At 54.1% G+C, this 15,335-nt stretch overlaps 6 protein-coding genes across 6 annotated transcripts; 1 reads left to right on the forward strand and 5 right to left on the reverse strand.

The window, feature by feature from the left end:
* Positions 1–636, reverse strand: TXNL4A_2 (Thioredoxin-like 4A; the record flags this gene model as incomplete). Its single annotated transcript, XM_049382511.1, has 3 exons — positions 1–237; positions 358–495; positions 580–636. 3 exons carry the CDS (start codon positions 634–636, stop codon positions 1–3), a joined length of 432 nt encoding a protein of 143 aa, XP_049227757.1.
* A 317-nt stretch (positions 637–953) lies between these two features.
* On the reverse strand, positions 954–1,475 carry J4E87_010944 (uncharacterized protein; the record flags this gene model as incomplete). The annotated part of the gene is given in 2 exon segments (XM_049382512.1): positions 954–1,450; positions 1,469–1,475. The coding sequence occupies 2 exon segments, from the start codon at positions 1,473–1,475 to the stop codon at positions 954–956; spliced, it is 504 nt and encodes a 167-aa protein (XP_049227758.1).
* A 701-nt stretch (positions 1,476–2,176) lies between these two features.
* Positions 2,177–8,964, reverse strand: J4E87_010945 (uncharacterized protein; the record flags this gene model as incomplete). Its single annotated transcript, XM_049382513.1, has 4 exons — positions 2,177–5,062; positions 5,191–5,624; positions 6,328–8,581; positions 8,638–8,964. 4 exons carry the CDS (start codon positions 8,962–8,964, stop codon positions 2,177–2,179), a joined length of 5,901 nt encoding a protein of 1,966 aa, XP_049227759.1.
* Positions 8,965–9,459: 495 nt separating this feature from the next.
* J4E87_010946 (uncharacterized protein) lies at positions 9,460–10,107 on the reverse strand (the record flags this gene model as incomplete). The annotated part of the gene is made up of 3 exons (XM_049382514.1): positions 9,460–9,525; positions 9,578–9,678; positions 9,732–10,107. The coding sequence occupies 3 exons, from the start codon at positions 10,105–10,107 to the stop codon at positions 9,460–9,462; spliced, it is 543 nt and encodes a 180-aa protein (XP_049227760.1).
* Positions 10,108–10,762: 655 nt separating this feature from the next.
* PPH1 (Serine/threonine-protein phosphatase PP2A catalytic subunit) lies at positions 10,763–12,020 on the reverse strand (the record flags this gene model as incomplete). The annotated part of the gene is made up of 6 exons (XM_049382515.1): positions 10,763–10,835; positions 10,889–10,961; positions 11,011–11,544; positions 11,595–11,700; positions 11,750–11,791; positions 11,859–12,020. 6 exons carry the CDS (start codon positions 12,018–12,020, stop codon positions 10,763–10,765), a joined length of 990 nt encoding a protein of 329 aa, XP_049227761.1.
* A 490-nt stretch (positions 12,021–12,510) lies between these two features.
* On the forward strand, positions 12,511–14,967 carry J4E87_010948 (uncharacterized protein; the record flags this gene model as incomplete). The annotated part of the gene is made up of 2 exons (XM_049382516.1): positions 12,511–12,603; positions 12,658–14,967. The coding sequence occupies 2 exons, from the start codon at positions 12,511–12,513 to the stop codon at positions 14,965–14,967; spliced, it is 2,403 nt and encodes an 800-aa protein (XP_049227762.1).
* Between the last annotated feature and the right edge of the window lie 368 nt (positions 14,968–15,335).

The following is a 15,335-nucleotide window of genomic DNA, read 5'->3' on the forward strand; positions in this document are numbered from 1 at the left end:
CTAGTACGCCCACTTAGTCGAGTAATCCCTCGGACTAACAACAAGCCCCTTCCCCTTACTCGCTCCCCTATACACGGCTTCCAATATATCAATCAACTCCTGCTTCGTCCCAATCGGAAAGTTGATCTTGTTGTTATTGCCCGTGCCAAAGTCAACCTGCATATGCTTGTTTCGCCAGAAGAACATGACGGTGCAGGGATCGTAGATTTCGTACATGGCGTTGAAGTCGGGGACTTGCTGGTGGGGTGGGGGTGTTAGCGAGGTTTGAGATGGCAGGATGGTTAGGGAGGGTGAGATGGTGAGAGGGTGGGAGGGTAGAGGAAAGAAAAGAAGGAGGGAAGGAGGGAAGGAAAGTACCTTATTGTCGACTACATAGATGACGACCCAGTCTTTGACTGCGTCTACGATCTTGTACAGCATCTCGTCCATCTCCATGCATTCGGGTGTGTAGTCGGCGCCGAAACGGAGGCAGACTATGCGGGCTTCTTCGCTGAGCTGGTTGGGTGTTAGTTTGGGCGTAGTGGAGGGTCGCATTTGACAAAATAGCTGTGGTGGAGTTGATGGGTGTAGATAACGTACGATGGCTTGGTCAACGTGCCATGCTGAGGGCAGGTGCTGCAGCATTACCGAACCCATGGTGACGAGATTCAATTTACTGTGTTTCTCGGAGATGTATGAGGAAGCAGATTAGAAAGAATATCGAAGATGTTGTCGTGCGAGACAGGTGAGAGAGAAGTCGAGGAAAGTACGATCTGATAGACCCCATCACATGCCCCATCAACCTCCGTTTGCACCTTCCAAACCTCGTTTGCTCAACGCTGTAGACATCCCCACCTGCACCTGCCCAAAAAGCTCTTTCCATGAAAAACTCCAAACCATTCGCTAGAACAAGGAAACCACATGCCATAAATCATCAGTACAAACAAAACAACCCCAAATCTCAAACCAACACCCTAATCCCTCACCCCACCCGAATAATACTCCCCCACACTCCTCTCCGGCGCATAATATCCCGCACCCGTCCGCTGCTCCACATTCCCCGTCCGCTTCGCCACCATCTCCTGCACGAAAGCCTCGTAGCTCTCATACGGCCGCCCGCCCTGCTGTGGATGTCTTGCCGCCCAAGCAAGGAACGCGGCTTTCTGTTCTTCGGCCGCCTGTTGCTGTTGTTCCAACGACAGTTTCTGCTTCTTTGCTTTCTTGCCTGTGACAACGGGCTGTGGGCGACCGGTTAACGGGTTGCGACCGGCTGCTTCGCGCGCTTCAGCTAGGAGGTCGGTGCTCGTGGGTTCGTTTGCGCGCTGTTGGTTTCCGGTCACGGGATCACGGCCAGCTGCTTGTCGGGCTTCGGCTAGGAATTCACTGTTTGGGGCCGGGGTTTTGGGAGCGGTGTGTTTTTTCTGGTATGGATTCGATTTCCCGCGCAGTTTGTTGATAGGGGAAAGTAGGGCTGATGTGATGGAGAGACCCGCCATGCTGCTGTTGACGGGGAGTAAGCCTTCACGCCTTTGCGACTTTCTTCTCTAGTTGCTGTGGGTATCGGATTCTGGACCGGAACCTCTCAGAAGCTGCCCTCGTAGTCTTTAGAATGCCGATGCGGGTTGCTGATGGAACTTTACGAAGAGACGTAGTCGCCAAGCGCTCTCTCTACCGTAATATGGCGTCGAGTTTAAGATTATATCGCGCGTTCCCAACTCTTTTGAACAAAATTATCCGACACTACTCTATACTTGCTGTTGTCCGAGACAGGAACACAACCTGGTTGGAGCCTAGGAAGTGTCAGGGGGCTGAGCGGTAAGGCCTCCAAGCTAACCGCATTGAGGCCCAGCCATGAAGAATCGGCCAAGTGCCAATAAGTCCAGTCGTACCGATCAGGAGCGGATGTCAAAATGGATTCAGGTGTGTATTTGGACAGCGAAAGCAACAAGCTACTGGAGATAACCTATAGCTATGCTCAAATCTTGCGCAAGGTACAAGAAGCTACCGCCCTCCCGATACAGAAACCCGACCGGGAAGATCAGGGTGCAACGGTACATCCGAGCCAATACTGACTATCGGTGTACCGTACGAAGAATCGAACAAACGTGAGATTTCAAATGTATTAAGCGTGAGACCGCTGAAAAGAAAGGTGAATAGCAAAGACGCCCAAGACAAGCTGAACAGTCGGCCAACCAAACTACCACATTCTCCCTTTACCCTTACTGCCAGCTGCTGGACTGAGCGGTGGAAACGCATCCTCAGCATCCTTCCGACTCTGCTCTTCAGCAAGACTCAGTTGCATGGCAAACTCCAGATCTGACATTTCGCTTCCGTTACTTGATCCAGCAGCGGCCTTGCCCTTCCTAGGCGTGCTCTTTTGGGAGCGGGATGAGGGAGACTTTTTACTCTTGGCGTACTTGATCGGAATCTCAAACGCAGAAGGAGGCGTGGAGGCGGGTTCATAGCTGCCAGCTCCGGAGCTATCGTTGAGAGATAGACGGATGGCTTCGGCGATGTCGGCATCCAGTTCGTCGTCGTCCTTGGTATCAGGCGATGAAGGTTGGCCCTGGACGCTCGCCTCTGGCGTTACAGGCTCACTCCTAAGGGCACTGCTCTCGCGCTCGATGCGGCGTAGTTCGTCTGCCTCAGCAGCTTCTTGCGAAAGCATTGCAGCGTATGCTAGAGCCTCCTCCTCGCTTAGTAGCTCCGTGCCAAAACGGCCTGCCAAATGCTCGGCCTGCTTGTGACGCTCTTGTCTATCACGCTCCAACTCGAACTGTTCGTTGGCAATGTAGTTCTTCAGGTTGACTCTGCCTGTACCGGCGAAGCGCTCTGTGGTATTGTTACTTCCACGCTCGGCTCTTCGCAGCCTGCGTTTACTGCTTCTATACTGATCGGCTGCAGATGAGCTGTAACTCCAGAATCGAAGCTGATTGCCAAGAGAGACTGCACCGCGCAAGACGGTCGGATCAGGGTCCAAGCATACGGCACCAGCAGCAAACATGTTGATGCCGACTCCTTGAACGGAAGCTTGGGCCTGCACAAGCTGTCTACGAGCACGCGACGCATGTCGGGAGTGAAGCGTTGTTATGGGCGACATGCTCGAAGCCAGTGGATCCCATGCCTGTACCAAGCCGTCGTTTCCACCTGCTACGAGATAAAGTGAAGTGACAGCCACGCAGGATATCTCTGGCGAGTCGGTGTAGATGATACGAACAGGCTCAATGTTGTTTGTGTACTCCGACGAGCGCGAAGTAGGCGCCCGGACATCCCAAACCAGCACCACGCCAGACTTGGTACCAGCAGCGAGGAACCTTGCGCGCTGTCCAGGAATGTCAGAGGGAGAGGCCGGCTGGCTTGCAACAGACATCGGAGAAGAGTAAGGCGAGGATGCAGTCGAGGCAGTCGAGAAACCAAGCGCAGGATCCTCAAACAAGGTCAAAGTCGCGAAGGTAGAGACGTCCAAAGCAGTTGTAGTGACCTGAGTGCTCTTGAACCCGCCGAATGTAAGCTTTGAGCATCTCCATTCTTCGAACAGAGCGGCTCGTTCTGGTGAACTTGTGGACGAGATGTAGGAAGAGCTGCGACCACGAAGAGGCTTTGTAGGATCCGCGCCAGGACCGCCGAATAAAGATGTAGCTTGCGCAGGCTGAGGCGTGAAAATGCGACTTGAGATGTTCGTACTCTTGTCCTTTTCGTCAATCTTATATCGGGTGAAGCGTTTAACATCGGCGACGTCTCCCTCTTCAAGCCCGCATTCGAAGACCACTACGGATTCTCCAGCATGATTCCCATCGTCTCCGGCAAAGTCAACCTCGAGCGTTCGTCGCATATCCCATCCAAGGCATGCTTTTCGGAAATGTTTTGGCTGCTTGCGAAGATATTCTTGGATTTCCCTTGTTTCGGCGATGATCTGATCCTTGCTCAAGCACATGCCATCCCATGAGGTTCGCGGCGAATAACTACCGTCGACATCGGCATCGCTGTACGGATCAGGCCTCGCAGTACGTCGGCTGGGCTCCACCAAGTTCCAGTAGACGGTGCGGCCAGTAAGCCAACCCAGATACTCGGAGTAGTGCTCAATGTCGCCTTTCGTGGCCTGGCTGCGAGTTGGGAATTTGGTGAGATAGAAGATCTCGCCAAGTGCATTCAGAGCGACCGCCCAAATGCGGTTCTGAGCATAGCGCTTGGTTGAGTATTGTTCGTCGACGGCGATGGCAATGATAGGTACTCCTGGGCTAAGAACCCAGCGCGCAGTCAGCTCCCCACGCTGTACACGGGAGGAGCGAAGACCATCTGTACCGATGCTACAGGCACTGACGACGCCAGCTGCAGATCCCATCATCATGCCAATCAAGCCATCCGAAAGGGTCGGGATCGTGTTTGACTTGGCGATCCAGACGCTGCAGATAGCACCACCGTCGATACCCAGCTTGGGTATACCGACTTCAGGCATAGCGAAGTCGGTGGGCTCAGCTATGAATCGACCACGCATCTCCTCAAGGGAGCGGTAATAACACGAGCCCTCGGGACAGCCCTGGCCATAGATCATGCCATATGGCTGCGATATGTCCATAACATTGGGTCGCCCGACGATCTCTCCTGAGCCCAGACCCCACTCTGCGGTACCCGGAAAGCGTTCTGAGAATTGGCCATAGAAGTGAGGGTCGCTCTGTCCCCAAGGATCCACTTTGCCAGTCATCGGATCGCTGCTGGTTACCATGCCGATATCGTCTGCACCATGGATGAAGCGCGGCATCTTCTTATTCAGACCGGATCCGAACGTGGCCTGCAGGTGGTTGATGATAGTATACGTTTTTGCATCGTAGGTAATCATCGGGGTGATGGTCTGCATCTGAGATGCGCGGGACGGTGTCGCAGGTACCTGTACAGGCTTGCCCCTGACCAAAGACCGCAGCAGTCTCGTGCGTAGAATGTACTCGCTTCTCCACGATGCCAGCGCAGTGAGCCTGGTGAAGCGTCTCTTCTCTGATCGCACGACCGAGCCACTGCCCTCGAGGGCCGAACGAAAGGCGGCATCTTCGAGTGAGTGCGGGCCAGGGAAGTAGCGACCGAATGCCACCTGCCAGGCGTGTGGGGTAGTGACTACATCATGGAAGCGGCGAGAGACAAGGGATACGGCGGCGAGATCGTTTGGTGACAGGTGGGCGATAGCATGGATCAGAACCTCTACGCATCGTCAGCTCTTACTCGTGCATTCGCGTTCCGCCCGTTCTCGAGGCATTTGTACACACCATTAGGCAGGTTCGCGATGGGCGAGCTCTTATCGCTGGGCTTCTTGTTGCTCTTGACGATCTCGAAGAGGGGTCCGTCAGCAGACTTTCGCGGTGAAGACTTCAGCGCATTCTCGTATTCGGTGATCCTGTCCCTCGGGGGTGGCGAGGGAGACGCGACGCGCTTCAGTCCATCTGTTTCCACGGTCCCGACTGTACTCTCGGTCTCTGAACGCGTCGCATCGCGTGCGAACCCGCGGGGTTGTGGCTCAGACTCTCCCCGCAGCTCACCTGGGTGAGGCTGCAGAGAGACCTGGAAGTCAAGGCTGCGGCGCTGTCCATGCTGGGAGGTGGTGGCGGTGTTGAAAGAGGTTTGCTGGTACGAAACGTTTTGTGATGCGTTGATGGGCTCTGGCTGCATAAAATTTTGGGTCTGGTTCTTGGGTGAGGGCAATCGACCGAGCTCGTTGGAAATGCTCAGTCAGAGGTTGGAGGCGTGGGCGAAATTTGGGTAGTTTGGTAACGTTGAAGTGGAAGGGAGTTCGGGGGGTGCAGTTGATGACTCGGTTTGCGTTGCCAAGTCGGCGGTGATCGATATGACGATCGCCACTTAGAACTACGAACGTGGGGGGAATAAATGATACTAACAGTTTGCAGCAGTGGGCCGACCATCACATGGCGTGTGGAAACGTCACCACTATCTAGGTGCGGCCTAAGTACCTGAATGTAGCCGGCCTCGTTCCGATAAGTTCCGAAGCAACAAGTGCCTTGCCGTCTACATCAGTGTAAAAGTGAAAGTGGGCGATATCTCCTTGGTAATGTAGACTCTTATGAGGTAAAATTTTGATCGATTCCTGTATAATGTGCTATCATGTACAGGATCATGCAAACAAACGTTCAACGCCGGCCCTATGCAGACCCCTAGATTTTCAAGGAACGAAAAGACGCGAGTATGCAGCCACATTAGTCCTGCAACATACACATGCCGTATAGTTCTTCGAAGCCAACCCCACCCGACAGTCATCGCAAAGGCTCAAGCATCCACATGGCCACACCAGTACTGTCCTTGGCGACATCTGGCAAACTACACATTGGGGTCCTTCTGAGCCCATACCTTCTGCACCCGTGTCCCAGCTTCCAGCTGTACTTGCGCCTTGCGGCGCCGTTGCGCTCCGACGATTGAGAATAAGATCTTCCAGAAGTTGCTCTTCTTCTTCGGGCGACATGTTGACGCCGCCACCGCTCATCTTATAGCGTGATGTTGTGAGGATCTTCGCCTCTTCGCGCTCAAGAGCTTTGCGGTACTGCGAGCGTGTCATGATATTGGAGCTCTGGAGGTGGCGAGACAGCAGCTTGGCTTCTTCACGATCCTCACTAGATTTCGGATCCAGAAGTTGAGAGAGTCTCGAGAAGTCCATTGCGTCGTCAGGGATAGGTGTTGCTTCCCGACTTCTCTGGTATGTTGCACGCGTAGGTGTTCTTTGACCGTCGTCCATGTCTGACCACTCATCGTTGTCTGTTGTGGTAGCAAATGACACTACACTAGTCGTGTCATCATCTTGCGAGTCAACATAGTCTCTGGTGTTGTCAACGTCATTCCATAGACTACCGTTGCGCCACCAGGAATACAGGTAGTCGTCAAGACGTTCTTCAGAATCTTCCCTATTGGGTCCCGAATAGAACCCACTCTGTCGGAGCCTCTCCTTCGCAAAGACTTCAACGTCAAAATTCCGGTCTTGGCGAATTCGAGACCGATCATCTGCCGTGAGCCATGACTCTCTTGTCAACGCTTGATCGGGGTGTCGCGGAGCATACATTTTATCAACATGATCAGCGTGGAACCCAACAGCGCGTTGTAGCCATCTTGGTCGATAGCTGATCGAGATTTTAGTCAACGCCCAGTCCGTGATCCTTGCGAGACTAAGTATAATCAACTTTGATATACGGAAGAAGAACTGATAGGTCTGCAAGTAGCGACTACGTTGTTGAATCGCAGGATCATTTTGTCCAATGGTTGGTTCAGTGGATGCCTGTACTCCTCGCGTTTTACGTTCTTTCGCATAACCTGACAGTGATGTGTCCGTTCTGACATCGTTGAGTTCGTCAACTACCTCGATGCCTTGCGCGAAGGTGTCGTTCCTGAGCTCAGATGGGATGTCGGTGATCATCTCTCGTGTTCTTCTTCGCCGAGCGAGCAGTTCCTGCAGTCTCTGCTTTTCGAGCCAGGTCATTGGGTGCACATTGACCTTAGTTCCTTCGTTGAGAAACACGGCTTCACTGGCGGATGTCAAAATGACGTAGCCTACCTTGAGTATAGTTGTATAGAAGTCTTCGTGCCAATTAATAGTCAAAGGCGTTATTGAGGACAGATGAATGTTGGCATGGAGATTGCCGTAAGCGGATGCAAATCTCTCTCTCAGAGACAAGTTGTTGGCGTGTCCTGCAGGTGGAGATAGTACGGTGATGATGAAGGCCAGCAGGTAGATTAGTGCGCATATCGCGATGCCCACAAGTATCAGCAAGTGCGGGATGAATCCAATGATGCATACAGTAGGAAATCTCAAGATCCCCACATAGTGGTCTGGATCAGTGACCATGGTTGCCAGACGAACACAGCTCCATGCGAAAGCTGACATGTAGGCAAGTCCGCAGATTGTTGTCGTGACGAGTCGCCATCTAGAGCGCACTCCAGCAATCGCTAACAAGTTGCTCATGAAGTGGCTGAAACTTGAGATGAGGGAAATCAATAGCACTTCCGGTGGTACATTGGCGATCTTGGAGAGCTTCGACCTCGGAATCGTAAAGGATGTGCCATCCGGAGTGAAGACAGACTTCGGTTTGAAGAAGCGTACGGAATCGACCGCTAGCGGCTTCGTGACGACAGCCTCGGCCTCTGCAAATGCGAGCGAATGTTCGAAGATGGTCATTCCGACTTCCTGAATGGGGCGTCTTCCTTGCAGGGCGCAGGCCAAGGTATCAACGAACTGGCCAAATCCAAGTGTCACAAACATGGGCCATAGAAGCGATAGCGAGCCAGAAGGCCGCGTGGTCGCCGGACCGATGGGCAACATATTCGCAGCTCGACATGAGCTCTCTGTAGTCTCCCAGAAGAGTATCTTGGACGTGACCTGCCATAGAAAGCCGCCTTCGCCACCGAAGTCTGTATCCAGCTGCCTACCATCCGCTCCATACTGCATCTCTGACCAACCTGGGGAGGTTTGACAGCGTATCGCCCGTATAGTGTTCTGCGTCTGATAGAGGAAGAGGATCAAGGGCATGATGTAGAGGGCGAAACGAAGGTAGAGGCGGTCGAAGGAAAGCGGAACGCGGCTGTTGGCGTAGAAGTGGGTTCTGTTAAGCACGATTGCCTGCGACATCAGATCAGCATAAGGTAGTAGTCGTAGTCATGGGAGCAGATGCTCACCAGGGCGAATGTTGCGACGGCCCATTTGGAAGTAATGTAGCTGAACCAGGCGGCTACGTTCCTCAAAGCTTGCCACACGGTCATCTCGCCCTCGGTCGAAATCGCAGAAGCCGCTGCAGCGATGGATTCCTGCACAAATCCCGAGCCTGTAGTCGTCATGGTGCTGTTTGTCATGTTGGCCGTAGGTTCTGCGATAACGCTTCCACCCGAGCGCATCATGTCGCCGAGAGAACTGGCCTTGGAGAAGAGGCGCGGTAATGCCATGAGCAGGTCTGCTGGCGACGGCAAGAAGGAAGTCGCGTTGGCAGACGCGCCTGGCGTCTCCATTGCGGCGGTTGCGGATATCCGAGGATAGGTCGGCAAGCAGAACTACTCGAAGTGTTGTTTAAATCCAGTAATTATTGAAGCAGATACATGGCGACTGTGGAGACAGATGCAGTTCACAGCGATAGTTGGGTCAAGCGTCTTGAGCTTGCGCGACGATGTAAGGGTGCTGTGGACTTGGTGCGGAAGTCGACCGTGGAATCCTTGGAATGACGCGACCTCCGAGCCGTCGGGCTGCAGCTGCATAGGTAAACCTCCGAGGTATATTGACCTGCGCCACACCCCAATGGTACACGAGTTCTCAGATGAACCACGACTGTTATTCTACAAATGCACAAGTGTCAAACATGCCATGACGAATGTCTACGGTGTGCCTATGTCCTTGAACCAGGCATACTTGAGTAGTCGGATCATGCATTTCCACGTCCGCTATATTTCAACGCCCATGATGCTAGGGTATAGTACAGTCATATGTCTACACTCCACCGCAATATCCATCTATGCCGTCTTGGGCTTCTTCGTTCCGTACTTTGACCGTGAGGTGATTCTGCTACCGACACCACCCTGCAGAGTGTTAGCCATGTCCTCCCATGATATTTGTGCTCACGAGACTTACCAGATCCAGTGCTCCTCGAACCAAATGGTACTTCACACCAGGGCAATCTTGCGCTCGTCCGCCTCGTACCATGACAACTGAATGCTGCTGTACATTGTGACCTGCGTACTGGTCAGTCTTCCCGTAGCTCACTATTCCCATGTGTTTGCCATACCTTCTCCCGGAATATACGCCGTGATAACTTTGCCCGTACTCAGTCTGACCCTCGCAATCTTTCGCTCGCCCGAGTTGGGCTTCTTCGGCTTCGTCGTTCCCACTTTCAGACACACGCCCTTCAGCTCCGGCCTATCCTTCAATTGTGGCGATCGCAGTTTACGCGCCTTCCGCGCTATCCTTCCCTGTCGCAGGACTTGTATTAATGTGCATTTGTGTGCGCGCGACGACGGTGTTGGGCGGGCTGCGAAGGCCGGGGTGCTGTTCTGGAAAGCGAAGGCGGCGATTGGTGGCCGTGTTGATCGCGCCGGAGCGAAAGCAACTGCGGAGAGGATCGAGGGTCGCGCAAGACATCGGAAGAGTGTGAGAGGCATCATGAGCGGGCGCTGTGGTGTGGCTCGAGATGTTGGCCCTGGACAAAAGTTCGAGATGCACGACGGTGGCTGACTCAGCTAGCATGGCTAGTTGACAGCCATCCAGCGACACAGACAGCGCACCATCCGAGAATGACATTTTCCTTTGCACTAATGTATATGCAGTGCTGATAGTTACAATTCATCGCGAGACAATAATTTACATGTCTCAAAAGACAGCATCACGGTAGTCGCCCAATACAACATGTAATCTGTTACCACATGGTGGTACGTATCAAAAGAAGGTATAGCGATGGAATGAGGATATAGATCGCGTGTCAAAGATCAATGCCCATGCGCGGGAGTGCATTACGAATAACAAACATATTCACCAAAGCACATATAGGGAGCTCTACAGTCAACTCTCTACCATTATCAGTCTCGCACTAGCTACATCACCACCTATTGCAACATTCCCACGTGTCTCTAGTACGGCTTCTTGGGCCTTGTAGACGATGAGAGCCTCATTTCAAGCGAGCACGTCGTTGCCACGCGTCTCCCGTCACTTTCATGACGGCTCGGGTGACCAGGAATGCAATCGTACATAGTGTATTCAGTGATGACTTCCAAATGTAACGCTGTGCTGAGATAGCGGTGGGAGCCAAGAGGAAGAGTCCGCTTAGAGGAAGTAATCCGGGGTCCTTCGCGACACCATAGGCTCGCCTGCGCGTGGGCAAGGGTCGAATTGCAAGCTGGGACGTGTGTCAGATATTGAAAATAGCTTATCGAGAGGGAAGGAACTTACAAGGTATACTTTAGATGCTCGTCGATCTCCATGATAGCGGCCTGGTTACCGCATCTGTAGCAGTAGTTCGGTGCTGTACGAGGTCAGTGGGATCATCGGCAACGGAAAATTGAACAACATACCCGAGAATATGGTAACGACATTCCTGTCCTGCGACCAATTATACCCCTCCATGACTAGCTGATGAGCACGTGCCACCAACGTCAAGCCGTTGTTGTGGTTGAAGGCCTCCGAGATGTCTTGACCGAAGGTGTATCCTGCACCACGGGGTGAGATTCCCCAACCGCACCTGTCGTCTGGGTCGGACCAGAGCAGGTCGCACATTGGTCCTTCGTGAGGCACCTCCTGTATGCGGTCGAGCGCCCTGATGTTGTCAAGGGTGTCGATGCTAGGGGAGAGACCACCGTGCAGACAGAAGATCTGGTTGTCGATCAGGGCGGTGAGCGGCAGGTAGTCGAATAGGTCTGTGAAGTATTTCCAGACGTTGGCATTGCCGTACTTGCGGAGACATTCGTCGTAAAAGCCGTAGACTTGGGTGATCTGGCGGGACTCGTGGTTGCCACGGAGAATGGTGATGCGCTGGGGGTATCGAATCTTGAGTGCGACTAGGAGGGTGACGGTCTCGACGGAGAAGTAGCCTCTGTCGACATAGTCGCCTGTGCACGTCAGTCAGTATGGGCTGGCAGGGTTGAGGCAGGCAACGCACCCATGAAGAGGTAGTTGGTGTCCGGGTTGGGGCCACCGATCTTGAACAACTCCATCAAGTCGTGAAATTGGCCGTGTATATCACCGCAGACAGTGACGGGGCATTTCTATGCGACGGTGAGCAGATGTCGCAGGCGCGGCAAAAAGGGTACGTACCACTGGCTGTACATTGGACTCGTCCTGAAGTACCTCGCGGGCCTGTAACACGATGCTTGTCAGAAAAGGCATCCCCGATGACATTGCGCGCCAGGCGGATGTCGCATACCTTGTCGCATAGTCTCTGCACGTCGCTCTCGGCCAGCTGCTTGCAGCTCATCAGACTCTCAATCCAGCCGTCCAGCGTGGGGATTGTGGTCGGCTCAGTCGTGGGGGCAGACGACAGCTGCATAGGCTCTGGCATCTTGACGTCCTCCATATTGGTATCCATGGTTGCGGGGCGGCGGGATCGATGTAGGTGGGGGGTCGATCGGTTGTTGTGATGTAGAGCTGCTGTCGAGGGGTTCTTGCCCTTTCAAACTCGACCAATGACGTGCAGCAGACACGAGTAGAGGCGGTGGGCAGTAGCGACTTGCAATCCGGAGGGCGTTGGAGTCGGAGGCTGTGTGTGGCGTGCAAGGCGATATCGACGGCGGCAGCAGGATCTATGACAGGAATATGGGGAGAAGCAGCACCACGCACTGCAGGCACATACTACCTTGGAAGCAGGCCGTAATGGTGGATTGTTTCTCCGCGCCGGGTACCAAGAGCCTCAGGCAATTTAGCGCGAACCGTTAGCCGCGGGTCCGTGCGCGGCCGCTACTGCGGGCAGCTTTGTGCAGCAGCCGCGACCCTCGTCCCTTCTCCACTCTACACCACTTCCACCACATTGTTGTCACTACTGCCCATCGCACCCACCACCGCGACAAGCAATACCAACAATGTCCAACAAGCGCGCTTATAGCGCCTACCTCTCCAGCGCGTCTGCGGATATGCTAGTCGCTGCCAATGGCTTCGGCGCTCCTCAACTGCAGGTGAGTAGTCGTCGCTGCCTATACTGACGCGACGCGAGCTGACAACAACGGCAGGCGCAGCAACACACCCCTTCCTCAATATCACATCTGCGTATCCCAGGCGGATGGCCACAAGATCACATCATCGCCGCCGAGGAAGTCATACCTCCGCGCGCTTCTCTCTTCACCACGCTCGGCAAGTGGGCTGCGACCGTGAGCGTTGCCAACCTGCTCTCACTCCCCGCACGCCTTGCAAACCGCTATCTCCGCCGCGAGACTATCAAGGCGATCCCCATCATCTCCGCCACCGGCTCCAACAAGAAGCGCTTCATCTCCGCAGGTCTGGCAGACGAGGAATGCGCGACACCGTCGCCTTCAGTGCGCGCGCGCGCGAACCAGGCGCGTCGCGAACACCAAAGGCAGGCGCGCGCGTCAGAGCTAAGCCCCAACCAATTCCGCGTTCCGCCAATTCAATATACGTCATCAGCACCTACACAAGAATTCGAGGAAATCGTGCCTGGAGCATACAATAGAGATGTATCTCTCGACGAGGGCGGCAACGTCAGCCTGGAAGACGACGAGGACCTTGAGGTCAGTGTAGACTTCTCTTTCGAGGATGTCTTCACTTCAACCCCGCCGCGCGACCCCCAGACCGGCTCTCCCATGACAATATTCTGGAACAGCCCTCAGGTCGCCTCACCCGCGGTTGCCTCGCCCGCAAGCCCGGTCTTGTCATCCCCACTATACCACTATGACCCGCCTGCCTACGACAATGCCAACCCGGCCTGGATCTCTGAGCTCCGCAATGCTTCAACTGCCCATGCCTCTTCAGGTCTTACGTCACCGTCGGCGCAAGGACTGTCCTCGTCGCAAGCATCCGCAAGCCCAGCCCCCAATGGCAAGCGCACTTCCAACCTGCCTACGGTCACACCTCTGCGACGTCAATTGGTCAAGGCACAAATGTACAGGGAACGCAAGCGCATCGCAAGCCTCAATGCCGCGCTCGAGTCTACGGAGGAAGGTTTCGCCGATACCGAGCAGGCTAAGAACAGTTTCGCCGAGTCATTCAACCAGAACCCCTTCCACTCCACGAATGCTTGGCCATCAGCATCTCCATCACAACCAAAGACTGAAACCGAAGCTGCCGTCCCCGACTTCGAGTACGCCAACGACTTGTCCTTTCTCCCTGAGGTCACTGAAACCTCTGAAGTCGAATACGCCAACGACTTATCATTCCTCGTTGATGCGCCGTCTCCGCCGCGAGCGAAGGGAGTGCGATGGGAAAAGGATGCTAAATGCAAGCCCTTCTATGTCGACACGAAAGTCAGCGAGATGCTCGACTCCACGCTAGAGACGATTACTTCAAGTCCGATCAGGGAATACCACAATGTGTTCCAGAACAACGATGGCGGCGCATCAAATGCCAGCCAGGCGTCATCATCTTCTCGCTCGTCAGCAGACAGCAGCCCGCAGATAACCCTTCTTGATTCTCCTGCGCAAAATGGCGGCTGGCGCGGTGTCTCCGTTGACGCTTTCGACGCACCCGATGAATCGCTCCTGGAGTGCGAGTTCTCACTGGAACTCCTCGAAGACCTTCAGCGGGAAATGCAGAGGAAGCTTGCCTTGGCACCGCCTCCCCCACCGCCACAGAAGCCACTCATCGCGCCGCTCACTCCCGAGGAAGAAGCTGCACTGCAAGACGCCGCAGCCAAGACCAAATACGGCCGCAAGTCAGATTCGTTCGTCGTTGAAGACAAGCTATACGCTCGAGACTTTGCGACTCTGTTGCCTCGCGTCTTCAACGGTGATCCCAGGGCATGGTTGAACGACAGCATCGTCAACGAGTATCTTTCTATTCTCATCGCTGCAAAGAAGAAGGAAATGGGCTTCGCTCACCAGCGCAACGGTCCTGCACCGCCCCTTCACGCCTTTTCGTCATTTTGGTACCAGACTGCCGATACTTCTCGCTGGACCAACAGGTTCCAGCTGAAAGGCAAGCAGTACCTCGACGCCGACCTCCTCCTCTATCCCATCTGTGACAGAGGTCACTGGCGTCTGCTCGCGCTTTATCCCCGGGAACGCACTATTGAGTACTTTGACTCTATGGGTCTTGACGGACAAACATACATCGACAAGCTCGTCAAATACCTCGAGCAGGAGCTCGGTGAACACTGGGTTCCTTCGGAGTGGAATAAAGAGACTGGTCAGAGGAGTGAGCAACAGAAGAACGGAAGCGATTGCGGTGTCTTCACTCTCCTGAACGCTTTGACCCTCATCCGCGGCGACGCTCCCACTCGTGTCCTTTCTACCGACGGCATGGACGATGCACGCAAGCGTATCGCAACCACTCTGCTGGCCGGCCATCCTACCACCGAGCTGGAATGAGTACAACTCTTCCATTCTTCGTTCGAACACACGGATTCTCTTTTCGCATTGTTTTTGGCGCACAGCATGGAGTTCAGTCGCTTACGAGGTTTTTCACGACGGTTACATTACGACCCTGATACCCCATGATACCCCCCACCGCCCATAGAGGCTTGAGCTTTTGCATAGTTGGAGTTTTGTTTTCTTGGTACCCTGGTAGTTGTCCAGAGGTCTGTTTGGCGAGCAGTTTGTTCTTGTTTGTACCTTGGTAGTTGCCTCGGGGTCTTTTTTTTTTGCAGAGCACGTGGTACGCTCGTCTGTTTATACAGCGAGAGGCTCAATTTCTTTTCTTAGTAGGGCACGTGGTACGCTCGTCTGGTCATCCAGCG

Source organism: Alternaria ethzedia (genome assembly GCF_023757985.1).
Source record: "Alternaria ethzedia strain BMP 0044 chromosome Unknown scaffold_60, whole genome shotgun sequence".
Taxonomy (NCBI): Eukaryota; Fungi; Ascomycota; class Dothideomycetes; order Pleosporales; family Pleosporaceae; genus Alternaria; species Alternaria ethzedia.